General features: G+C 44.8%; 1 protein-coding gene across 4 annotated transcripts in view; it reads right to left on the reverse strand.

Moving 5' to 3' along the window:
* SLC24A3 (solute carrier family 24 member 3) overlaps positions 1-20,867 on the reverse strand; it is a 465,640-nt gene extending 444,773 nt beyond the window's left edge. For all 4 annotated transcript variants that reach the window (XM_082431659.1, XM_082431656.1, XM_082431657.1 and 1 more), the window contains exon 1: positions 19,787-20,867. In XM_082431659.1, the coding sequence (XP_082287785.1) occupies positions 19,787-20,234 (448 nt within the window). In that variant the 5' untranslated portion in view covers positions 20,235-20,867. The remainder of the gene's footprint in view (positions 1-19,786) is intronic.
* Between the last annotated feature and the right edge of the window lie 6,694 nt (positions 20,868-27,561).

Raw genomic sequence — 27,561 nt, forward strand, 5'->3', positions numbered from 1 at the left:
GATTTTTTTGAAAATCCTTAGAAAACTAGAAATAAAAGGAAACTTCCATAGCATAATGAAAAATAACTAGATTAACCAACAGCCAACACTAAAAAACTATTCAACTACAGCATGAATCTTAAAAATTCCCTATAATAGCAAATAATTATTTTTATTATTACTTGCATAGCTTAACATTTAAGAATAAAATATAAAGAATAAAATTAAGAAGAAATTATAAAGAAAAAATATTGCCAAAAAACATATAAAAATAAAACAATAGCAACGATAAGTAATTAATACCAGAATAACTTTCAGAAATAAATGTAAGAAAGAGACAGGGAAATAATCATGAATCTTGACAGGTTTTTTTTGAAAGCCTTGATTGAATAAAGAAGCACACTATGAATGAGATGAATCAATGCCATAAAATGCCATATTTCCACAATTTTTTTTATACATTTGTCAAAACCTAGAGAAATTTGGACAAAATTTAACAGAGAGTCTAAAGTTCACCCAGAAGGATAAACGAGTGATAATGGCAAATGATTTTTTTCCCCCAAACAAGAGGCAAGGAGTCTTGCCCTATCAGATAATTAACATGTGAATAAACTACAACAATTAATGGGAAAATAGAACCAAACAGACATCACAAAAACTGCTTCTGGTACATAAGAGAATAAGCATGCAATAAAGGGGGCACCACAGATATGTGGGTAAAGGAAGTATTATTCAATAAATAATTTGACTGTTAAACCTGTTAATATGTTTAAATCTCCATCTCCTGCTAAGATAAATTTCAAATGAAGGGTTAATTTTTTTAAAAATTAAACCATAAAAATAGGGGGGAAGACATAAAGGATTATGTGATATAAATATATAATTGAGGGAATTCCCTGGTGGTGCAGTGGTTAAGAATCCGCCTGCCAATGCAGGGGACATGGGTTCGAGCCCTGGTCCAGGAAGATCACACATGTCACGGAGCAACTAAGCCCGTGCACCACAACTACTGAGCCTGCGCTCTACAACCTGTGAGCCACAACTACTGAGCCCGCGTGCCACAACTACTGAAGCCCACGTGCCACAACTACGGAAGCCTGCATGCCTAGAGCCCATGCTCCGCAACAAGAGAAGCCATCGCAGTGAGAAGCCCACGCACCACAACGAAGAGTAGCCCCCTCTCGCTGCAACTAGAGAAAGCCCGCGCACAGCAACGAAGACCCAACACAGCCAAAAATAAAAATAAATTAAATAAATAAATTTATTTTAAAAATACATATATATATGATTGAGATCCTGGATCTGAGAACAAAACAATGAAAAAAACACAAGGGAAAAGAGACAGTATTTTGACTAGATAAAAATAATTCCTTCTGTATACCAAAAATCCAGGCAAAATTTATGAGATAGGATAAAAGATTTATATACAGAATATATAAAGAACTCAAACAAATCACTAAGAAAAACACAGTTATCCCACTAGGAAAAAAAATGGAGAACTGACAGGAACAAATTTTTCTCACAAGGAAAAACATATAAATGACCAATAATGATCTTTAAAAATATTCAGTTTTACTAGTAAAGAAGGAAGGCAAACTAAAGCAATGAGATACTGTCTCTCTGCAATCAAACTGAATTTAAAATACATAAAATAACCATAATAATTCTGGCAGAGAACACTAAATTGAACACTCTCAAATAGTGCTGTTGGAATTTCTAATTCGTTCAAATTCCTGGAAAGTTATACAGCGGTGTGTGTTAGCCTTTACAACGGGCACGCGCTTTGACACTGAAACAGCACTTCTAGGAATCCCACCTAAAGAATCTGTCAGAGATGATCAAAGACGTCAGGACAAGAATATGCATCACAGTGAGGACATGGAAAATACCAAAATATCTCAAAGCGAGGCCTAAAAAACAAATTCTGATATAATCAGAGGGTACAATGTCATAGTTAAAACCATGAGATGGGGAATCAAACAGCCTGAGTTCAAATCCTACTTGGCCACATAGAAACTTTGTGAGCTTGAGCAACTGACTTAAACTCTTTGTGCCTTACTTTTCTTTGCATGTAAAATGGAGATAATAATTGTACCTACTCCACTGGTACAGGTAAAGCACTTAGAACAGTGCCCCAAACATTGAACAGTGTTCAATAAATGTCACTTAATATGTAATAAGTATTATATATACATACATATATTTATATGTAATAAATATATAATGTATAATAAATGTCACATAATACTAAGAAATATTGTGATTTTTAATAATATTATGCAGACATTAAAAATTAAGTTTAAAGTTTGATGCCATAGACAAATGTTTATGATAAGTTAAAACGCAGACTCCATCAACACTACACAACCTCTTCCAGAAAATAAAAGAGAAGGAAATACCTCCTATTTCATTGTATGGGCCCAGCAAAACCAGATAAAGATAGTACAAGAAAAGAAAACTAGGACTAATATCCTGGGTGATCATAGATGCAAAAGTCCTCAAGAAAATATGATCAATTCAAATCCAGGAAGATATACCACGAAAAACACGCCCTTGTCACCATATTAACCGTCTGAAGAAGAAAAACCATGGATCCAACCATTTAATGCAGAAAAAGCATGTGATGAACTTCAATATCCACCTCTGATAAAAATTCTCAACAAACTAGGACTCCAGTGTCAAAACATTACATATTGTAGAATTCCATTTGTATGACATTCTAAAAACTATAGTGAACAGAAAACAAGGGGTTTAGGGATGGGGGAGGGTGTGATTACAAAGGGATAGTTTGAGGGAGTTTTGAGGGGTGATATTTCTGTTCTGCATCCTGACTGTCAGTCAGTTCCACTATATGTTAGTTGCTTTTAATTTTAAAAGCAGGATTCAAGACACTATATACAGTATTACATCAATTTTAAAATATGTAAGGGAGGAAGTATACCACAATGTTGGAAAACACTGAAACTGACCTGTCCTCATGCCCAGATTTATCAAAAGTAGGTTCAATGAGTTTTCTTTCTGCACATACCCCAACAAACATTTGTGATTTCAAATGACCAAACCATAAAATCCCACACAGCAGGTCATTACTATCAGATTTTCAAAGCCAGGGTTGTTAAGGTCCTAGGAAACTTTGCTTTCTTTGGAACTCATGTTCAGATCACAGACTAGAATTACAACATCAGGAATGAAAATAGTTGAAATCTTGTAAACTCAAAGACCCCTAACAAGAAAAATCAATGGACACTAATTTCCAAAACGACCAATCATTCTCACGGCTATATGAGGTGACTACCCAGGTAGAAGGTAAGCCAAAATGTTAACTTCCTCCTAAAGCAAGCTAAGAGTGTCCCGAGAACTAATATTTCTGAATAAACAAGTCTCTTATTTGCTACAGGAAGTAGCTCACTCAAAAATTCCCTAATTTTCCCCATTTAGTGACCACACTGCATGCCATATAATTCCCAGCAAAATGCCAGCACTTCAAAAACATTTCTGAATTTGAAATAATTTCACCCAGGCCATCTGCATTAAATATACTTCTGAGCTGACCTTTCTGCTATTTTTTTCTTAAGTATTTACTAAACAACGAGTCAGAAAACCAGGGTTCTGGCACCAGTTTAAATTCTCTTTCACATGAGTTTCCTCAAACATAAAATCAGATGTTAAAATACAAGGTCCCCAAGATCTCCATCTCCAATATTCTATAACAGCCAACAAATAATGGTGAAAGCAGTGTTTCAAAGAGCATCTAAACTACTTGGAAGAACAAAGTACTTGAGTGAACTATTTTCACAGAGCATTCATTCGGAAATATTGTGCAAATGACAGAAAAAAATTATTCATCAATGAAACTGTTAGCTAGCCGTGCATGGCCTTTATCTGGCAGTTAGCTCAGGTTACTGTACCTGAAAGTAATCAAACTGCAGGGATTGAGAACCACCCCCCAACGTCCCGTCCTAACTTCACTAATGCAAACTGACCTTCCTTACACTTGTCTCCCCTCCCAAAACTTACAAGCAGTCTTTGGAGTAGAATAACATTACTGGTGGTAGAATTTCCCTTAATTCTTTTTTTTTTTTAACATCTTTATTGGAGTATAATTGCTTTACAATGGTGTGTTAGGTTCTGCGGTATAACAAAGTGAATCAGCTATACATAAATACATAGCCCCATATCTCCTCCCTCTTGCATCTCCCTCCCACCCTCCCTATGCCACCCCTCTAGGTGGTCACAAAACACAGAGCTGATCTCCCTGTGCTGTGCGGCTGCTTCCCACTAGCTACCTATTTTTACATTTGGTAGTGTATATATGTCCATGACACTCTCTCACTTCGTCCCAGCTTACCCCTCCCCCTCCCTGTGTCCTCAAGCCCATTCTCTACGTCTGCGTCTTTATTCCTGTCCTGCCCCTAGGTTCTTCAGAACCATTTTTTTTTTTTAGATTCCATATACACGTGTTAGCATACGGTATTTGTTTTTCTCTTTCTGACTTACTTCACTCTGTATGACAGACTCTAGGTCCATCCACCTCACTACAAATAACTCAATTTCGTTTCTTTTTATGGCTGAGTAATATTCCGTTGTATATATGTGCCACATCTTCTTTATCCATTCATCTGTGGATGGACGCTTAGGTTGCTTCCACGTCCTGGCTATTGTAAATAGAGATGCAGTGAACATTGTGGTACACGACTCTTTTTGAATTATGGTTTTCTCAGGGTATATGCCCAGTAGTGGGATTGCTGGGTCGTATGGTAGTTCTATTTTTAGTTTTTTAAGGAACCTCCATACTGTTCTCCATAGTGGCTGTATCAATTTACATTCCCACCAACAGTGCAAGAGGGTTCCCTTTTCTCCACACCCTCTCCAGCACTTCTTGTTTGTAGATTTTTTAATGATGGCCATTCTGACTGGTGTGAGATGATACCTCACTGTAGTTTTGATTTGTATTTCTCTGATGATTAGTGATGTTGAGCATCCTTTCATGTGTTTGTTGGCAATCTGTATATCTTCTTTGGAGAAATGTCTATTTAGATCTTCTGCCCAGTTTTGGATTCGGTTGTTTGGTTTTTTGATATTGAGCTGTATGAGCTGCCTGTATATTTTGGAGATTAATCCTTTGTCAGTTGCTTCATTTGCAAATATTTTCTCCCATTCTGAGGGTTGTCTTTTTGGCATGTTTATGGTTTCCTTTGCTGTACAAAAGCTTTTAAGTTTCATTAGGCCCCATTTTTTATTTTTGTTTTTATTTCCATTTCTCTAGGAGGTGGGTCAAAAAGGATCTTGCTGTGATGTATGCCATAGACTGTTCTGCCTATGTTTTCCTCTAAGAGTTTTATAGTGCCTGGCCTTACATTTAGGTCTTTAATCCATTTTGAGTTTATTTTTGTGTATGGTGTTAGGGAGTGTTCTAATTTCATTCTTTTTACATGTAGCTGTCCCATTTTCCCAGCACCACTTATTGAAGAGGCTATCTTTTCTCCATTGTATATTCTTGCCTCCACTATCAAACATAAGGTGACCATATGCGTGTGGGTTTATCTCTGGGCTTTCTATCCTGTTCCATTGATCTATATTTCTGTTTTTGTGCCAGAACCATATTGTCTTGATTACTGTAGCTTTGTAGTATAGTCTGAAGTCAGGGAGTCTGATTCCTCCAGCTCCGTTTTTCTTTCTCAAGATTGCTTTGGCTATTTGGGGCCTTTTGTGTTTCCATACAAACTGGGAAATTTTTTGTTCTAGTTCTGTGGAAAATGCCATTAGTAGTTTCATAGGGATTGCATTGAATTTGTAGATTGCTTTGAGTAGTATAGTCATTTTCACAATGTTGATTCTTCCAATCCAAGAACATAGTATATCTCTCCATCTGTTTGTATCATCTTTATTTTCTTTCATCAGTGTCTTACAGTTTTCTGCATACAGGTCTTTTGTCTCCATAGGTAGGTTTATTCCTAGGTATTTTATTCTTTTTGTTGCAATGATAAATGGGAGTGTTTCCTTAATTTCTCTTTCAGAATTTTCATCATTAGTGTATAGGAATGCAAGAGATTTCTGTGCATTAATTTTATATCTTGCTACTTTACCAAATTCATTGATTTGCTCTAGTAGTTTTCTGGTAGCATATTTGGGATTCTCTATGTATAGGATCATGTCATCTGCAAACAGTGACAGTTTCACTTCTTCTTTTCCGATTTGAATTCCTTTTATTGCTTTTTCTTCTCTGATTGCTGCAGCTAAAACTTCCAAAACTATGTCGAATAATAGTGGTGATAGTGGGCAACCTTGTCTTCTTCCTGATCTTAGTGGAAATGGTTTCAGTTTTTCACCACTGAGAACAATGTTGGCTGTGGGTTTGTCATATATGGCCTTTATTATGTTGAGGTAAGTGCCCTCTATACCTACTTTCTGGAGAGTTTTTATCATAAATGGGTGTTGAATTTTGCCAAAAGCTTTTTCTGCATCTATTGAGATGATCATATAGCTTTTATCCTTCATTTTGTTAAGATGGTTTATCACATTGATTGATTTGCATATATTGAAGAATCCTTGCATTCCTGGGATAAAGCCCACTTGATCATGGTGTATGATCCTTTTAATGTGCTGTTGGATTCTGTCTGCTAGTATTTTGTTGAGGATTTTTGCATCTATGTTCATCAGTGATATTGGTCTCTATTTTTCTTTTTTTGTGACATCTTTGTCTGGTTTTGGTCTCAGGGTGATGGTGGCCTCGTAGAATGAGTTTGGGAGTGTTCCTCCCTCTGCTATATTTTGGAAGAGTTTGAGAAGGATAGGTGTTAGCTCTTCTCTAAATGTTTGACAGAATTCGCCTGTGAATCCATCTGGTCCTGGACTTTTGTTTGTTGGAAGATTTTTAATCACAGTTTCAATTTCAGTGCTTGTGATTGGTCTGTTTATATTTTCTATTTCTTCCTGGTTGAGCCTCAGGAGGTTGTGCTTTTCTAAGAATTTGTCCATTTCTTCCAGGTTGTCCATTTCATTGGCATAGAGTTGATTGTAGTAATCTCTCTGATCCTTTGTATTCCTGCACTGTCAGTTGTTACTTTTTCATTTCTAATTCTATTGATTTTTCTCCCTTTTTTTCTTGATGAGTCTCGCTAATGGTTTATCAATTTTGTTTATCTTCTCAAAGAACCAGCTTTTAGTTTTATTGATCTTAACTATTGTTTCCTTCATTTCTTTTTCATTTATTTCTGATCTGATCTTTATGATTTCTTTCCTTCTGCTAACTTTGGGGGTTTTTTGTTCTTCTTTCTCTAATTGCTTTAGGTGTAAGTTAGGTTGTTTATTTGAGATGTTTCTTGTTTCTTGAGGTAGGATTGTATTGCTATAAACTTCCCTCTTAGAACTGCTTTTGCTGCAACCCATAGATTTTGGGTTGTCGTGTTTTCATTGTCATTTGTTTCTAGGTATTTTCTGATTTCTCTTTGATTTCTTCAGTATATCTCTTGGTTATTTAGTAGTGTATTGTTTAGCCTCCATGTGTTTGTATTTTTTACAGATTTTTTCCTGTAACTGATATCCAGTCTCATAGCATTGTGGTTGGAAAAGATACTTGATATGATTTCAATTTTCTTAAATTTATCAAGGCTTGATTTGTGACCCAAGATGTGATCTATCCTGGAGAATGTTCTATGTGCACTTGAGAAGAAAGTGTAATCTGCTGCTTCTCAATGGAATGTCCTATAAATATCAATTAAGTCCATCTTGTTTAATGTATCATTTAAAGCTTCTGTTTCCTATTATCATTTTGGATGATCTGTCCATTGGTGAAAGTGGGGTGTTAAAGTCCCCTACTATGATTGTGTTACTGTCGATTTCCCCCTTTATGGCTCTTAGCATTTGCCTTATGTATTGAGGTGCTCCTATGTTGGGTGCATAAATATTTACAATTGTTATATCTTTTTCTTGGATGGATCCCTTGATCATTATGTAGTATCCTTCTTTGTCTCTTGTAATAGTCTTTATTTTAAAGTCTAATTTGTCTGATATGAGAATTACTACTCCAGCTTTCTTTTGATTTCTATTTGCATGGAATATGTTTTTCCTTCCCCTCACTTTCAGTCTGTATGTGTCCCTAGGTCTGAAGTGGGTCTCTTGTAGACAGCATATATATGGGTCTTGTTTTTGTATCCATTCAGCCAGTCTATGTCTTTTGGTTGGAGCATTTAATCCATTTACATTTAAGGTAATTATCGATATGTATGTTCCTATTACCATTTTCTTTATTGTTTTGGGTTTATTACTGTAGGTCTCTTCCCTGTCTTGTGTTTCCTGCCTAGAGTAGTTCCTGTAGCATTTGTTGTAATGCTGGTTTGGTGGTGCTGAATTCTCTTAGCTTTTGCTTGTCTGTAAGGGTTTTAATTCCTCCGTCGAATCTGAGTGAGATCCTTGCTGGCTAGAGTAATCTTGGTTGTACGTTTTTCCCTTTCATCACTTTAAATATGTCCTGCCACACCCTTCTGGCTGGCAGAGTTTCTGCTAAAATATCAGCTGTTAACCTTATGGGGATTCCCTTGTATGTTATTTGTTGCTTTTCCCTTGCTGCTTTTAATATTTTTTCTTTGTATTTAATTTTTGATAGTTTGATTAATATGTGTCTTGGTGTGTTTCTCCTTATATTTATCCTGTATGGGACTCTGTGCCTTCTGGACTTGATTGACTATTTCCTTTCCCATATTAGGGAAGTTTTCAACTATAATCTCTTCAAATATTTTCTTAGTCCCTTTCTTTTTCTCTTCTTCTTCTGGGACCCCTAGAATTCGAATGTTGGTGTGTTTAATGTTGTCTCTGAGGTCTCTGAGACTGTCCTCAATTCTTTTCATTCTATTTTCTTTATTCTACTCTGCGGTAGTTATTTCCACTATTTTATCTTCCAGATCACTTATCTGTTCTTCTGCCTCAGTTATTCTGCTATTGATTCTTTCTAGAGAATTTTTAATTTCATTTATTGTGTTGTTGATCATTGTTTGCTCTTTAGTTCTTCTAGGTCCTTGTTAAACGTTTCTTGTATTTTCTCCATTCTATTTCCAAGATTTTGGATCATCTTTACTATCATTACTCTGAATTCTTTTTCAGGTAGACTGCCTATTTCCTCTTCATTTGTTTGGTCTGGTGGGTTTTTACCTTGCTCCCTCATCTGCTGTGTATTTTTGTGCCTTCTCATTTTGCTTAACTTACTGTGTTCGGGGTTTCCTTTCTGAAAGCTGCAGGTTCATAGTTCCCATTGTTTTTGGTGTCTGACCCCAGTGGGTGAGGTTGGTTCAGTGGGTTGTGTAGGCTTCCTGGTGGAGGAGACTGGTGCCTGTGTTCTGGTGGATGAGGCTGGATCTTGTCTTTCTGGTGGGCAGGACCACGTCCGGTGGTGTGTTTTGGGGTGCCTGTGAACTTATTATTATTTTAGGCAGCCTCTCTGCTAATGGGTGGGGTTGTGTTCCTGCCTCGCTAGTTGTTTGGCATAGGATGTCCAGCACTGTAGCTTGCTGGTCGTTAAGTGGAGCTGGGTCTTAGTGTTGAGATGGAGATCTCTGAGAGAGCTTTCACTCTTTGATATTACATGGGGCCAGGAGGTCTCTGGTGAACCAATGTCCTGAATTCGCCTCTCCCACCTCAGCAGTTCAGGCCTGACACCAGGCTGGAGCTCCAAGACTCTGTCAGCCACACGGCCAGGTACGTGGGGAGTTTCTTGCCTTTTGGGAAGCCTGAGGTCTTCTGCCAGCGTTCAGTAGGTGTTCTGTAGGAACTATTCCACATGTAGATGTATTTCTGATGTATTTGTGGGGAGAAAGGTGATCTTCACATCTTACTCCTCTGCCATCTTCAAGCTCTCCCTTAATTCTTAAAGTTATAATTTTCTAATTAGCTTTATTTTTGGAGTAGGTGATAGGAGTTACTTAACATGACTGTTCCTTTTGTACCAAAAGGTACATGGAGTGTGTGTGGTTATAAAAGGGCAACACAAGTTATCCTTGTGATGTTGAAACAGTCCAATATTTTGACTGGGTTGGTTACAGGAACCTACACAGGTGATAAAACTGGATAGAATGTAACACACACACACACACACACACACGTGCGTGCACGCACACATGCACTGGAAAAAGAAACGGGAAATCTGAATAAGGTTCGTGGGTTGCATCACTGTTGCTACTCTGGTTATGACATTATACTCAAGTTTTGCAAGAATGTTACCATCGGAGGAAACATACAAGGGATCTCTCTGTATTCTCTCTTACAACTGCAGTGAGTCTACAATTATCCCAATACAAAAAATTCAATTAATAAAAAAGGATATGGTAAAAAACTATGCTTTCCCCCTACCCTGACCATTAGCCATGCCAGGAGGCAACAATTCTTACCAGTTTCATGTGCATAGGAGTTAAAAGAAAGAAAAGGAGGAGGGCAGGAAGGGAGGAGGGGAGGGAGGGAGGGAGACTTCAAGCAGCTTGGGATGGTCCTGCAATGTATCAAAATAAATTGTCAGCTCTTTCATACTCACAACTGCCCTTGAGTACAGGAGTGTTTCTGCTGAACAGCCCCCTACATACACACAGCCCCCACTTCATCTCCACTGGATTCCCGGAAGTAACCAGGTCTTTGCCCACAGGACAGGGCACTGGGTGACCCTCCTCTGGGAAATCTCACCACCCCATGATAAAGATCTAAAACTAGAGAAAGGAGCATTGCCCAGTGACATGGCCCGGTCAGATCACCTTACAGAGGCACCATCAGCAGACCCTCCTATGTGCATAGTTCCCAATCCTCTTGTTAACGGCCTCACTTAAATATGAGTAGAGGCCAAAGAAGCCTTGACATAAGAAGAAAGCACATAATATGAAAAATAACAACAAACAGACAACAGCAACTTGGAGAAAGACAGTCCATACAAAGAAAAGGAAACCTCGAAGACTACTATTAATATACTTTGGGATATAAGAAATTATACTGTATTGATGAGGCAGAACAGGATGGTATTAAAAATAATTTTCAGAGGAAAAAGGAGCTCTTGGAAGTTAAAAATATGACAGCAGAAATCAAAAGCTCAGCATAAGAATTAGAAGATATGGCTAAGAAAGCCTAAAGAAATTTGAGTAAAAGGATGAGAAAAAAACAGGAGACAAGAGATAAGAAAATCAGAAGATCAATGCAGGAAGTCAAACACCCAAATAATAAGTAATCCAGAAGGAGTGAAGAGAGAATTTAGGATGGAGGAAATAACAAAAGACAAGTTCCCAGACCTGCAGGACATAAGTTTCCAGATTAAAAGAACCAGGCAAGTGTACCCAGGAAAATGCATGAAAACAGAACCTCAACAGTCATCTAATTGTGATATGACTGAACATCAGGAACAAAGCAAAGAGCACACATGCTTTTAGAGAGGAAAAAACAGGTTTCATACAAAACAATTAAAAACTGGGACAGCGTCAGACTTCTCAGAAGCAACACCAGAGGCTGGAAGAGCCATGCCTTCAAAATTCTAAAGAAAATGTGCTCCAACCCAAACCCTTGATGCAGCCTAAAGATCTTCTAAGTGTGGGGGTAGAATTAATATATTTTCAAGCCCACAATGTCTCAAACCTTTGTTTTGTTATTTCCACACCCCCTGTCTTAGGAGGCACCATGAGTGTGTGATCCCAAAACTGCATACCAAAAATGAAGGAATAAACCAAGAAAGACACATATGTGAGTTCCAGGAAAATTCCAATGCCCAGGCTAAACCCTGGAGCATAACATCACAATCCCTGGGGTGGGGGGGGGGGTAGGACCCAGGCATGAGGTTTACAGTTCCCTGGTGATTACAACAGGCACAGAAGATTGAGACCCACAGAACTAACCAAAGGTACAATTTTCACCCTCATGCATAACCTCACAGACCTTTATCTGTAGCAACTACTTATAATCTTGACTTTCAATCATCAGCTATATTCCACCTAGATGTCCTACCAGTAATCGAAGTCAAAATGTCCAAAAATGCGTATTTCATGTTCTTTCTTAAAAATGGCACTAATAAAAAAAACTAAAAACAGAGTAACCCTATGATCCAGCAATCCCACTCCTGGGCATATATCTGGAGAAAACACTAATTCGAAAAGATACATGCACCCCAATGTTCACTGCACCACTACTCACAATAGCCAAGACATGGAAGCAACCTAAATGTCCGTCAACAGATGAATAGATAAAGAAGGTGGTATATATCTACTGTGGAATATTACTCAGCCATAAGAAAGAATGAAATAATGCCATTTGCAGCACCATGGATGGACCTAGAGATTATCATACTAAGTGAAGTAAGCCAAACAGAGAAAGACAAATATCATTTAATATCACTTATGTGTGGAATCTAAAAAAATGATACAAATGAACTTATTTACAAAACAGAAACAGGCTCACAAACACAGAAAACAAACTTATGGTTATCAAAGGGGCAACGGGCTGGGGGAGGGATAAATTAGGAGTATGGGATTAACAGATACAGACTACTATTTATAAAATAAACAACAAGGTCCTACTGTAATGCACATGGAACTATATTCAATATCTTGGAATAAACTATAATGGAAAAGAATCTGAAAAAGAATATATAAAAAAATGGCGCTGTGACTTCTTGATGTCCACTGTGACACCCCCTTTCTCCTGGTCGCCCACGCCCTTTGTTCTTAGGTCAAAATTCTGCTCAAGAAACCCGTTGGTTACTTCCTGTCCTTCACAAGTTCAGTTTCAGGTCACCAAAGTGAAAATGACTTCTGCTCAGGCCAAACAATGCAGAAGCACAAAGAGAAAAATGAAAAGAAAAATACAAAGTTGCAATGTGAAATTCCCCTGAACTAGGTCACTGATGAGCTGACTTTATTTGTTCCCCCTCTCCCAGCAGTGAAGAGTGACTGACAAGCTAGAATAATGGCTGGATCTCACCATTTGAATAAGCAACTTGTCTGGGTCTGGACACCTCCAGAAATGACAAGGGCCCTTCCCCTGTTCCCTGGAACACTCAGCTAATCTCTACACGCTAGATTCACAGGGTCAGGACCAACCTGCCCCACGGTCACGGACGGGTCCAGACAAGCTGCCTTTCTATCCAAGTGCCAAACACCCCTGCACTGGCATTCTCATCCCACCTCTCCTCTTTCTACACATGGATCTCGTTAAAAGGCTGAGGCTTCATGGAGTGTCTGTGCCTAACGCCTGATCAACCTGCTGCTGCAGCCTCCCACCACGCTGGGTACCAATGTATTTTACATCTTCACCGGCAGTAAATGAGAGAAGTGGTCTCCGTTGCACCTTTGCCAACACTTCATTTTCACTTTTGCAGGTCCGATATTGAAAAATGATAACCCATAATTTTAAAATTTAGACATCCCTGGTTTCTATCAAGGCTGAGGATTTTTACTTGTGTCTGTCTATTGGACATTTGCAATTTGTTTGGTTGGTTGGTTTTGCGAATTCCCTTCCCATTTCTTTTACCTATTTTTCTATAAGTTTGTTTTTGTCTTCCATTCTTCACCAACCTAATTCCTTTATTTTCCAGGTTCCAGCTTCTCCTGATCACCAACATCTCCTCCATGCCATGTCGTATTTCTCATTTGTATTTCTCATAATTCTTGAAAATTAGTTGTTCAATGCCTCTCTTCCCACTAAAGTCTGAGCATCACGAGGATACTCTGGGTAACTGTCTCAGACACAGCTGTCACCCCAGCCACATGTTTACTGAATGAAGGAGAGAAGGTCCCTGTATCTTACACCAGTCGGGTCTGGGAAGAAACTGCTGCTGTTAAGGGAGTTTCATAAGGGACCGTTTACAAAGGTGGGGGCAGGGTTGGGAAGACCAGTGAGGGAGGGTGAAGACCCCAGGACTCACAACAATGAACAGCGTCACCAGCCCAGGGATGAGGATGAAGAGAGAACAGCAGGTAGACTGAGACCCAACAGGAGGAGGAAGTCTGGAAGATGGCATCCAAGTCTGGGAAATCATGACTCCATGATTTAAACTGCCCAAAGGTACCCATCACCGCTTCACTCATAGAAAACCTTCTTCCACTGAATCCTCAATACTTGAAATTCTCAAATCCCACACGATGACACCATGTTTGAGACCACTGCAAACAAGAAACAAAAACCACTGCCAAATAAGCTCTACAGAAACTGAAGGCAGGAAAAGGCGAGAAAAACTCGAATTCCCTTCTTGGCAGGACTACCCATTTGCTCTGCGACTTCAGGGACATGTTCTGAACTCCCCGGATCTTAGTTCCCTCATTATAAAAGTCTGCATACTGTTATTTCTCCCTCTGAAATTATTTTGCTCAAGGAAGAGAAATCTCCTTAAGGAAAAAGAGCGTTGCCAAAATCCTATCCTATCAGCCAACTTCCACCAGGCCTTGGAATCCTTAGCAAATGGCTGGTTTTGCAATTCTTTTGGCTTTGCCAACCCTCCAGGGTAAAAAAAAATCTTCCCACAAGGATTTAAGACTCACAAGGGGAGGAAATCTTTGAGAAAAATCTGGGTTGATGAGCAGCTAAGAAAAGCCAGGAGGAAGGAGACACATCTATATATGTTTAGGCAGAAAATAGAAAAGGTTGAAAAGGAATGTTTTTCTAAAATACTGCTTCTATGAAAGCAACCTTCTGTTACTCCTTTACTCCCGAGTCGACTGAAAAAGGCAGTGTGATTCCCATTTTCTATTCGAGTCCTCCTAGGCTGGGGCTAGGGATGCAGAGGCACGCAGCTCTGATGCAGGCAGGCTTGAATTCAAACCCTGCCTCTTAATGAAGTGTCTCTGATGGAGGTTCTCACCTTTCTCAGCTCAGGGTCAGTCCATGAAAAATGGGTAACAACACTGAATTTGCTGGATTGGAGGCAGAATTAGAAATCATGAAAATACAGTGTGCCTGTGTAAGTGGGCCTCTGACACACAGTCGCTAGGTTTTATCACAGGCACTGTCGCTCAGACATCAAAACAGCTTCCGTACTTAGCAAATGCCTTTTGAGCATCAACTCTGGGTGGGGTGATGGGGTGACAAAGGTGAGGAAAGGTCACAGGATCTCTGACCTCCTGGAGCTTAGACTCTGGTGAAGAGGAGATGGTACTCAAATCATAACCAAAGAAACACATAATTGCCAGCAAAATGCTATAAAGGTAAAACAGAGTGTGTTCAGAGAGCAAACAGACCAGTGGGGGACCTGGTCTAGTCAGGAAGCTCTTGGGCCTGGAAGTGAAGGATGCAGGCTGAACTAGCTAGGGTGGTAACAGAGGGACCAGCAGGCACTAGAGGTCTAGGGCCAGAAGTGTCCCCTTTCTGAGGAGCAGAAGAAAGGCCTGAGTGGTGATGCACGGACAGGGGAGGGCAGGGAGGGAAGAAAGAGCTGGAGAGTCCAGCCAGGCCTCCCAGGAAGCCACAGGAGGGACCGAAAGGTCATGGTCAGGGTGCTCTGAGGGGCGGGAAGCCACAAAGCTAAACGTGAGCCCTCAGCTCTGCAACTGAAATGTGCAGCTCAAATCCCCACTGCAGCCGCTCTTCAAATATCATCTCTGGACCCAACCAGGTAAGGCGAGCAGCATGATTGGACGGTATTTCAATAGAAATTGTATACACACATATACATACACACACACACACACACACACACACACACACACACACACATACATACACATATATACATACACACATACACACACACGTGTACATACACACATGTATACATACATGCATATACGCATACACACGCATAAATACACATATATACATATACACGTGCATATACATACACACGTGCATATACATAGGCACATATAAGCATACGTACACATACACATACATGCACACCACATACACGCATATACATACACACACGTATATATGTGTGTGTGTACATATGTATGTATTATTTGCCTCTTACCATCTTGAGGAATGTCTACAATCACTCCTAAGTTATCAGCCCTTTAGATCCTGGTTTTCCAAAGATGGCCACAACAGTATCTCCCCTCACATGTCCTCACCTTACCATGTAACCTGACAATCCTCCATGGAGTAAGTGGTGGCATCAATGCCCCCTCTCCTTGAACTCGGGTTGACATCTGTCACTGCCCTAACCAACAGAAAATAGTGGCAGTGGTACTATGCAACACCTGAGGCTGACACATAAAAATGCCAGGCACGTCCACCTTGTTCTCCTGGACCCCAGCTGCCACGCTCTGGGGAAGTTCAAACCAAGGCACGTGGAGAGGCCATATGGAGAGGCCACGCGTAGGTGTTCTGGTTGACAGCCCAGCTGAGGGTCCAGCCAACAACCCTCATCAACCCCAGACACGGGAGTGATGTTGCCTCCAAACGACTGCAGACCCAGCTGTCAAGTCCCCCAGGCCTTCAGTGTCTCCAGCTGAGGCCCCAGACATCATGGAACAGATGCATCCCCACTAGGCCCTGACCAAGTCCCTGACACAAAGTATCCTTGAGTAAAAACATGAAAGAGTCGTTTTACACCACTATTTGGGGGTGATCTGTTATGGAGCAACAGCAACTGGGCCAAAGAGTATCTCAAAGTTTATACGTATATACCTGTGTATGACTGTCCTTCTTCACTATTCACCACCCTAGGGACCTTTGGGAGGGGATGTCTCTTATTACTCCCAACTTAGGACCTCTGGGCTTTGTCCACACCACTTATGGAAAAAGAGGACCAGGTTTCTACTGCAAAGAAAAATTAAACACTTTTAAACCACTCAAAACATACAAAGTGATCCATTCACACTGCAAAAATATAAAAGAAAATCGCGTTAGCAAATCTGACACCTTATTTCAACTGGCTCTGAAAACAGATCAAAACCAAGATCTTCATCAACAACAACTAAATAGGGCACCGAGGGCTCTTCTTTCCTTCTCCACCACTGGAGGCTCAAGTGTCTGCAGTTTCAAGGAGGCAACGCATAGAAAGGGGACTTAGCCCAGGGCCTGGCACTTAAGAGCCTGCCAAATGCCGGTTAATATTATTATTGCTTTTGTTGTACAACAACACTTTTCTTGATTCCAGCGCTAATTCTTCCTGACTTAAGCTTAACAGTGCTCCTGTCCCATCTGAGCAGGAAAGAATCTATACTGAGTTTGGTTAGATGTCCTGAAAGGGATCTCCGATTCCACACAATTAGAAATGTTATACAAGATTACATAACATAACTTCCACACATCTCTATTCTGGTTTGGTAAAAGAACTGTCCTTTTTATTTAAAAAAAAGAAAAATCAATATGTGTTAGCAAAGAGGCTTCTGAGAAGTTACACTTAATCATTCATGGTTTTCAAGGTGAATAAATAAAAATATCACCTTTGATCATTATGAAGGTACCCCCCTATGTGGTTATATAAATATTACAAAGCTGCACCCAGATGGTGGCATGAATACCAGGGGACACAGGTGGGATCAAAGAGCCAGGTCACCTCGGGTTGGTTTCTTCCTCTGCTCCCCAACTGCTGTGTGACCTTAAGCGAATCACTTGGCCTCTCCAAGTCACGGTGTCTTTAAAACAAGGCTAAATTCCAAATATTTTAACCATACTGAAGGACCCTCGAGTACAGCATCCCCCAAGTTTCCGGGGTAAAAGTCATTATTCAGATGGTTAAGTATGCTGAATGGCAACCCCTCAAGCAAAATAATCACTTGCAGATTCACACACATTAATCAGTATCTTAAAAAATTATCTCGAAAAACCTGGGCCTTGCGAAATCTTGCTGTGCATCGTGTAATGAAATTATCAATATCTAGTGGAGGAAAAGGTGATCTGAGACAGAATTACAACTAGCATGCCATCCGCCGGCTCGATGGCACACGCTCCCCCCACTGACATTCACTGTTATCTTCAGTTACTGGGCTGGGGGTCTTCTCAAGCGCCACATTTATGGGAGGGGGTGGAGAGGGGTGGATAGGCAGAAGGAGAATGTGGATGGGGACTTCCTGGCAGTCCAGTGGTTAGGACTCCGTGCTTCTACTGCAGGGGGCACGGGTTCGATCCCTGGTCGGGGAACTAAGATCCCGCATGCTGAGCACATGGTGCAGCCAAAAAAAATTAAATTAAAAAAAAAAAAAAAGAAGAATGTGGATGGAAGGAAGGAGAAGATAGATCAAGGGAAGGTATGGAGGAAAGGGCTGTGCATGAGTCCCTCACAGGAACATTTCTGTCCATCTCCAAATGACATCGAGTCACCAAGTTTCAAGCTTGCAGAGTGTCTGACACCCCCTCCCTCCGAACATCTCAGCTTTCCCAGGGCCCAGGCAGCCCCCTGCCACTGACGGACTTAACCATCTGGGTCACATCCTCTATCCAGAAAACCATCTTTTGTAGCCTTGAAAGTGGTGGAACTCGATGGCTCGGAGAACCCCAACCTGCCGGAAAATGGCCGGCATGTAAGTGACTTGGAACTCCCCTTTCCAAAGGTGGCATGAAGTACGGACTGGCTTTGCACTCATCAAAACTGAGAAGATGAAAAGGGGGTTAATGAAAACCCTCTTTGTGACAATCGGCCAGGAACTGCTTTTGGCAGGTCAGACTCTGCCCTTGGAGAGGTCGAGCCTCCCTCACCCGGCACGGTCCCCTTCCTGATGTCAGTCCTCATGGCCAGAGAATCTGGGATCCAGGAGAAGTGGAGAGAACCCGGGAGTCTCAAGGGCTCCACTGAAGACCAGGACGGGCTCTCTCCTTTTACCATATATGCTGAAGTCTGCTACGACCTGGACCAAGACCGACCATCTGCTTTCCCCGCCAGGCACGAGACAGTCAATTGGGGGAGGTCCCTTTTTTAATTGATAGCACCCTTAAAAATATTTGACCATCACTATCCAAATGCCTTCATTCTGCACTTCATAACACCTTGTATTGGAGCTCCGACTATCTTAACACCAAAGCCTGTATCTGGAACTGCTTTTCCTCACGACCATTTCCATGGTTGTTTTCCCAGGAACCGTGCCACTTGAATGGCCGGGACATAAAACCGTTTTACAACAGTTATTCTTCCAAGACTTTCCTCCGTTTCTTTGACAGCTGCACACCCAGGGTCCAAACTCTTTACCGTGGACAACTGTTCTGAGCACATTCCTTCACCAGGTCTATTTCAGCTCAAGAAAGGCCAAAGACAAAAATAAGACAAAAGTTGTGGGTAAAGGGGGCTCCCACCGCAGGGCACCCTGAGAGTAGTGAACAGAATGAAGGACAGTCCAGCCTAATGGCTTCTTCCCCAGCTGCAAGTCCACAAAAGGGATCCGTCTTCCCAGCGAGTGGTCAATGGAAGAGAACCAGTCCCAAACCCTAGCCGGGGGCCAGCACTTTTTTCCTGTCAGGAGTTCCCGGCACCTGTTCTGGAAAGGCGGGGATGGAGCTTCCTACCCAGTCCATCCCGCCTGAGAGGTTTTCGAGAACTGTATGCTCACCAGTCAACCAGCCCTCCCTCCACAAGCCAAGAAGTGCACAGGTGGTCACGCGCACAGGAGCCCGAAGCTCACCAGGACAACTTTATTACTGGCCAAGGGGCACTCGTTTAGGCGAACCGTCCCCGCCGCCGCCCCCAGTCCCTCCAGCTCGTGGCAGGAAGGGCAGAGTCGGGAGGCACAGGTGAGGGTTCCCAGGGCAGCCACGCACCCAGAGTGCCTGCCGCGGCCTCACCGCGTGGTCCTCGCCTCCGGGGCCCCCTCCGAGGGGCACGGGGCGTCCTCGGCCCGGCACCCCCGCCCGCCGGCCCGGCCGGGGAGCCCGGCACCGCCGGAGCCGCAGCGCCCACTCGGGGCGGGCGGCGAGCACTCACCGTCGTGGTCCTGCATGCTCGACAGCGACCAGAGCAGCAGCGCCACCAGGGCCAGGAAGCCTATCTGGCTCAGCAGAAGGTCCCTCCGGCGGCTCCGGCGACGCTCGCGCTCCTCCTCGTCGGGCGACGGCATCCTCTTCGGGCGGCAGGGCAGCGGCCCCGGCTGGGGCCCCGGCGGGCGGCGGCCGCTCCGGTCGCGGGCGGCCGCGGCGGGCACGGCGGCTGGAGGCAGCTCCGCGCTCGGCGGCGGCGGCGCGTCCTCGCTGCGCTCCCGCCCGGCGGCCGCCGCCTCCTCTTCTTCCTCCTCACAGCCGCCGCGGGTCTCCCGGTCTTCGTCCTCGTCGTCGCTGTCGCTCAGTCCCTCCTCTTCCTCCTCCTCCTCCTCGTCGCCGCCGGCCCGCGCCGCAGCCTCCCGGCGCTCGGGGTCCCCGTCCTCCTCGCGCTCCATGGCTCCCACGCTCGGCGTCCGCGCTCGGCCTCGGGCGGCGGCGCGGCGGGGGCGGCGGGGGCGGCGGGGGCGGCGGGGGCGGCCGGGAGGCGGGGGCGGCGGCAGCCGAGGAGGAGGAGCGGGGAGGACCGCCGGGAGGAGGACCCGCCGCGGGCCAACGCGGCCGGCGGGCGAGGCCACCGGGGCTGCTCCGGCCTCGCGGGCTGCGGGAGCGCGTCGCGGGGCCGTCCGCCTACTCCATGGTCCGCGCGCGGGGCCGGGGCCGGGGCCGGGGCCGAGCGGGGCCGAGCGCGCCGGGAGCTCGGGGCAAGGCGGCAGCCTGCGGCGACGCGGCGGCTCGGGCTCGGGCTCGGGCGCGGGCGCGGGCGGGGGGCAGCGGCGGGGACGCGGCGGCGCTGGCCAGCCCGGCGGAGAGGGGGCGCGTGGGGAGGAGACTGAGCCGGGGAGGGAGCCCCGCGCGCGGTCCTGCGCTCGTGCCGGCGCGGGAGGCCCCCTCTCGGGACACACGCGCAGCCGAGAGGCAGCTCTCTGGGAAAAAGGGTTCGCCCGAAACTTTCGGAGGAGCCGAGGGTCTCTCCCGCCCCCTCCCCACCCTGTGCCCGGAGAGGGGCGCCGCGAGTGCGCTTGGGTGCGCGCGCCCGGCCGCCGGGCTCGCTTCCTCCCGCGGGCCTCCTGGATTTCCCTCCGCCCCCTTGCGGGGATCCCCCTGCGCGCCCGGCTCGGGATCTGGAACAGGACTCCCCGGAGGCTCTTGGCTCACTGAGGATGTCCTGGCTCCCCCCTCTGGCCCGGGCTCACACTTCACTCGCGATCGTCTTGGACCAAGCCCAGGGCTGTGGCTGAGGGAAGGGGGGCAGCTGGCCCTGTCCCGGGTCAAGGCGTCCCGAGGGTCCCCAGCCAACCTCGGGAGGAGGCCCCTGCCTGCCCCCACCCCTGAGGTCAGAGCCCTAATCCCCCTACTCCTCTGCCCCCAGTTCTGCTCTAGCCCTCACCTGCAGCCCTGCAGAAGGTGCCCGTGCAGAGAGGACACCTAGTGCTCTCAGGCAAACCCACCCTCCCTCCTGGGGTTTCCCGCTTCCTCCCTGGTACCTGGCTTGGGCTGCTGGCCGGGATGGTGGATCTAGCCCCAAGGAGGAGGTAGGGCTGAAAACAGAAGGGCTTGTTCAAAAGAGGATCACTGAAATCCAGGTGACTTTCTCCGTGGAGTCCGGTCGTATCAGGGAATCTAGCTGCAGATGGCCAGGGAGGTGAGGAGGAAGGAGGGAAGGTCTGTACAGGTTTCTCCACTCCTAGGTCTGGGAGGACCCACAGAGTCCAAGTGTGTTCCCACCTGTGGGTGACCTCCTAGCCCACGCCTCCCAGATGACACCCAACAGCATCTGGGGACAGCAGGTGATGATGGCAAAGGACAAAACAGTCCTTCCTGGGTGGCTTCCTTACCACAGAGGGGTCATTTCACCCAACAAGCCTGGAAGATCTTGCTTCCTGGGCGTATCATTCCTTTACTCCTTTCTCAGCCTGGTGTCTTCCGGGATGCACCTCTCCTACGATGCCCTGCGATGCCCTTGTGGTTGACCCTTCACTCCCACTCCGGTTGGTTGCCAGGTACCGAGGAGGATTTAAACCGTGGAAGTTTGTCCAGGCTGAAGGCGGGGGAGGGTGGTTCTTCATCAACATTCAGAGACATAGACAGGAAAGTTTAGGAGCTTGGAATACTGTCCTTTATTCAACTAACCGGGAAAGACACCCAAATTGCTTTTTCTCGTGTAAATAGGAAAACTAAAAGTGAGAGAGGGAATCTGGAACTAATTGGGTTAGGGAATGAGCCACAGGCACAAGGAATTGTGTAATCTGGGGGTGGGAGAGGTGTCGGGGGAGGGAGCAGGAGGGAGGAGGGGAGAAACCAGGAGTTGGCAATTCCCTGGAAATGCTCTCCGCACCTGCACCTACGGGAAGAAAGGGAGGAAGGTTGGGGGAGGGGAGGGAGACAGAGAGATGAGAGATCACTCCCGGGGTGCCTAGAAATGATTTTTAGCTCATATTCATTTTGACAGGTTTCAGAGCAAAGTGGGGTGTAGCAGAGACAAAGACCCCTGAGAAGCCAACCACCCAGAGAAGAAAAATAGGCACTTCCGGTCCCCAGCCTGACAGCACCTTCGGCCGGTGGGTCCCTCACCCGCCACAGGGATGGCTCCCCCCGCAGGAGGGAAGCGCCCCCTCCCTCCAGCAGGCACGCTTGGGGGGCGGGGTAGGGTTGGGGGGAGCAGGCTCTCAAGTCCTCTGGCAGCACTGGAGGAGGGAGACAGAGCCCCCCCTTGAGCTCCTCTTCCCAGGAAAACAGTTATTTTTGTCCTACCTGCCCTCTCCCAGTCTCTGGAAGCTCCCCCAGGAAACTGAATTTTGGAAGGAGCAGGAGCTGAAATAACTCATGTGCTATTTATCTTTCACCATCAGGAGCCTCATCAATCCCGAGGCAGCTTTTGCCTTTTATTTCTTAATCTGTTTGCATTTGATCTCACATTTTGTGCAAAGAGCCTCGGGGAGAAAATTCCAGGCCCTGATACATTAGTCTGAGAATTCGCTTGCTTGGAAAGAGAAGCAACACCCCAAGATGTGCCAGGGCCTGCACCCTTCCAAGAGCCAGACACGGCACCTCCTCAGCCTGGCACCCCGGGCTGGATGCTGGGGTCACCATCCATGCCCCCTGTTTTTACCTCCTAAAATCATTCCAATTTTAGTTCCATGCAGAGACTTTGGACTGGTTATGAGGGCACAGAAGTGGTTCGTCTTTCTCATCGCTCTGCCTCCATCACCAAGGACCACATGCACGTGCTGATGTCAGCCCAGTGAGTGAGGCCAAGACCACCAGGGTCTTCTGCGCCCTCCGGCCTCATTGCCAACCACAAGCGCCCAGACCTGACAGAGCAGTTTCCACAACAAGGCAGGGTTGTGCCTCTATAACGCCAGACAATGCCAGTTGTTAAACAAGCCACCAATGGAGAGGGAGGAAGGGACGGAGGAGAGGAGAAAATCAGGGGAGCCACTTGCTTGGTGAGGCGACAAGTCAGCCTCCTGGCTGTGGCCACCTCTCACACAGGGAGACAAAACCCAAGCAAAGAAAGGACAGACGCTAAATGTTCATAGAACACCTCCAAACACAATAAGGCCGAGTGTCGGTGGATGGGAGAACAGGGAGAGACTCTTGCATGGGTGACCCTGGGACAGCCCTCGGATGTGGCACCCCCTTCACGTCTACCTAGACACAAACTCCCAGGCCTCCCATCTCAGGCCAGGTCTGGTCAACTGCTGCGGCCCTGGCAGAACCGTCTGGCTGCTCTTCACCTCCAGACGTGTCACCTGCACATCAGTCACTCAGATGCCGACAAAACCCCAGCTTCACAGAGGGGCGCCTGACCACTTATCCCTTCCCCATCCTTGTTTGATGCCCTCATCAAAAAGCTGGTAAAACTGGTCCTTTAGATGCTTCCTGAGCTGTCGGCATTGCAAAGAGCACAGAACGTTCACTCCTAGGTGTGGGTGCACGTGTCCACACTCCAGGTCGGGAGGCGTGTGAGAGTACCCTCTCAGCAGGGTGGGGCTCCCGGGATTTTAATAGTTCAGTTAGACACGGACTTAAAAGAAACTGCTTGTTTTATTTTTTTCAATTTTTATTGGCGTATAGTTGATTTACAATGTTGTGTTAGTTTCAGGTGTAAAGTGATTCAGTTACTTTATAATTGTTTCCAATTTTTATTTTCTTTTTGCCCAACGGTTGGCATTTGTTGAGTGATTTTGACTCACTACATGGATGTGACTGTAGATATTTTTTGCTAGTGGACCACTGTCATAGAGCTGCCCATCATCTTTTTTTTAATCTATTGAAGTATATTTATGTATAATAACCTGCACACAGCTTTAACATTTAGCTCAATGACTTTATCGATGCATGGACAATGTACTTAGGTTCCAGATCATGACTTAGAACGTTCTCTGCCCCCCTGAAGTCCCCCTCGTGCCAACCCCCCACTAGTCGATAACCCTCTGAAGGTAACCCCTCTTCCCACCTCTCTCTCATCCTGGGTCATGGGTGCCTGTCCTTGAACTTCAGGTGAGCGGAGGCTGCTTTTGCTCAACCTTGTTTCTGTGGAATCTTTCCACACGGGTGTGTAGAGCTGTGATTGTTTCTTTCTCGTGCTGCGTAGGTGTAGGTTGTTTTTTACCTGATGCTTCAGCTCCTTTCCAAGTTTAGTGTAAGCCAAGAATAACCAAACCATTGCCTCTGGATCAGAGACAAGTGACCTCCCAGATTGGCTCGTTTTAGAAGGAACCTCAGCTGAAACTGAAACAGTCATGGGCTGCTTCTCAAACCGGTTACACCACCCAGGGGTAACAGCAGGACAGCCGGTCACCTGGCACACTTAGGGGGTTAGGCTTTTCAAGACAAGCCTAGAAGAATTCCTAAGATGAGCATAAAATTTGGAGGCAGCTTTTAATGGAAAAAGCACAACCCAGTTCATGTACATTCTTTCCATCCCCTGTTTCTTCTAAATGAGAGGAAAGTAGAGTTAAGGTACTGTCAGGAAAGATTCCTTCCCCCACCCCCCCCAGCTGGGGCAGAGCAATGGAGGATCCTTTCAGTCCAATGTCGGTGGACATAAAAAGTACAAGGGATCTTGTTAATAACATCCATTCCCAGCCCATCCTGAGGAAATGGGATTCAGGAGGCCTGGAAATCTCCATCATTCAGAAGCTTCCAGGGATTCTTCTGTGTTAAAGTTTGAGCTCTGTTGTTCTAAAGAAAGGGACAGCTCGGCATCTTTTTTTGGTGGATCCTGGAGAGAAAATCTAAAAAGGAAAAATATATTACCTACCCCCTTTTTGTCAATATTTTTAATTGACTTATTTTGGTTATTTGGAAGAAATAGAGAGTACACAAGCATATCCTATAGCTATGGCTACATCTGTCTCCTGTTTCACACAAGTGCTATTAAAAAAAAAAGTCCTATAAAAAAAAATAATAATCCAGAGCCAGGGAAAATAATAAAGAGGTTAAAATTTTAAATCCTCAGAGGACAAAAATTAAGCATTCACAATTTGAGCAATTTGCTCATTCTATCAGAATCATTCGGAAAGAAAACATGTAAACCCCACTCATTTTATTTTGTCACTGTAGACTAGGACAGACAGGATGCTGAGTGTGGCAGGGGGAGCTAAGAAGCGCCCTGGGGGCGTATTTTTGTTAACATATAAATATTAGGCTTAGGAATCCTGTTTTCAATCAAGAAGACACATCTGTAAAATGTTTGATCATTTTTAAGTTTCAAAACTCACCCTGATAGACTACAATATGCATCTTACGTGGCAAAAGCAAGCTGCATTATGAATTGTATAATGTCATTTTTGCAAAGTTAAGCAAAATCACTTGAGTGTATGTCTCTATGTATATATACTTTCATATAAATATATTTATATATACATGTGGTCAGCAATGGTTACTTCTGGAGGTGGGCTTTCAGGATTTGGGGTGGAGGTTAGTGAATGAGGAGGGACTTTCACTTTTATACTGTTTTTTATTTTTAGAATTATTTTTCTGGCATCAGCAGGTCCTATTTTTCTAATTTAAAAAATAAGGAACAATTAAAAGAATCTGTTCATGTGTAAGTAGTTAAGACAAGTTGACTTAAATTAAGGGAACTGACACGGTCTGATGCTGGCCCCGCTTGCCTGCGTAAGCCATGCACCCAGCGCTTCTCTGGCTGCCTTACGCCCCTGCTGGTTTCTGAGGGGCCGGAAGATGGCCGAGGAGGGCAGCCCACCCTGGAGGGTCGGCCTTTGCAGGAAGCCGGACTTGTGCATCGAATTGGGCCACAGATCTATGTGCAGGCCGTTTCTTCCCTCGTTGATAACTAGAAAGATGATGGCAGCCCTTCCTCGGCAGGATGTTTGCAGCCAGGAGGCCTTCTGAAGACACACAACGTTCAAAAGAAAGAGATGCCGAAGTCAGTCGCTCTTCTCACTTTAACAGCCCTGTGTTATCCGCGTGAGGGTCCCCACCGCAAACCCCGCCTCCCCTACACCTGGAATCTAACCGCAGATTGGAATTGGATTCAATTCATGCCCAGCTCAAACGCCAGTGTAACATCCAAAGAGTTGTTTACACATCACCCATCACCAAGTCCCTGTCACCAGAGAAATCCGGAGTCAGTTTCTGAAACAGTGGGATGGCCCCACCACCACCGTAAGGTGCTGTATCTGTTTCCTTATCTCGGTTCATCCCCGCGCCGCCCAAGGTGAGGTTGACAGTCCACACCGCCGGCCTGGAAAAGCTGTGGCGGCGCGCCCCCTGGTGGCGGTGGTAGACATGCTCCTGGGGATGTGTTTGCTTCCACCCTACGGGCAGGGCGTGGACTGGTGCAGCTTCAACTCAGACTGAATCCAGTCTCTTTCCTTCCGAGTTTCTGCTCAGGCAACGCCTGACATTGGGGTGACTGGGGCGTCACACGCAGCACTCCCTTCCTCCAGACTTTGTTTCATTGGAGAGAGCTCCTCAAAATTTTGCTATCGGTTGCACTGCCTGAAGGTACTTAAACATTTCACTTGTTTAAAACTAAATCCACTTTGAAAATGTACACCTGCAGTAGACAGGACTCATACATAGCGTGTCCATTCCAGCCATTTAGGTTCTTGCCACTCACAATGTCGTCCATGGACCAGGATCATCTCCTGGGAACTGGTTGGAAATGCAGAATCCCAGAGCCCACCGCGCGCCTGCTGCGTCAGAATCTGCATTTTAACAAAATCCACAGAAGATTTCTGTACATGTTAAGATGGAGAAGCATGGACTCGGTACTTCCTCTTAGATGAGATGACTGGGACTTCATAACTTCCCCTAGTTATGGCTAACTACAAATTATAACTCTCAAGATTGCATGTACCATTTTATTTTGTTCAACTTTCCGTGTCTCATTTGCTTTTAAACACTTCTTAAATATAGAAAACCAACAAAACCAAATTCCTAATGTTTGAGCATTTAGATTAGTCTACAAGCAATAGATTCTGAAGTCCCTAAGGAATAAAAATTCCAGCTACACCATTAAACGTTCAGCTGTGAATAACGAGTCCCTCCAATCTGGAAAGTATTCAAAAGAAGAATTTCTAAGTTAAATCCCACGCCTGTCGTAAACTATGTGAGTTCACAACACCACCAGTGTACAATGCATTTTAAACACAAAACAGGGTGTAAATTAAACTTTGAAAAAGCAGCATGAGAATTTGAGAATACAACTTTATGTTGGTATAATACTTTTTATTTTCTTTCAAAATGTTT

This window comes from Balaenoptera physalus (assembly GCF_965194825.1).
Source record: "Balaenoptera physalus genome assembly, chromosome: 16".
Lineage (NCBI taxonomy): Eukaryota > Metazoa > Chordata > Mammalia > Artiodactyla > Balaenopteridae > Balaenoptera > Balaenoptera physalus.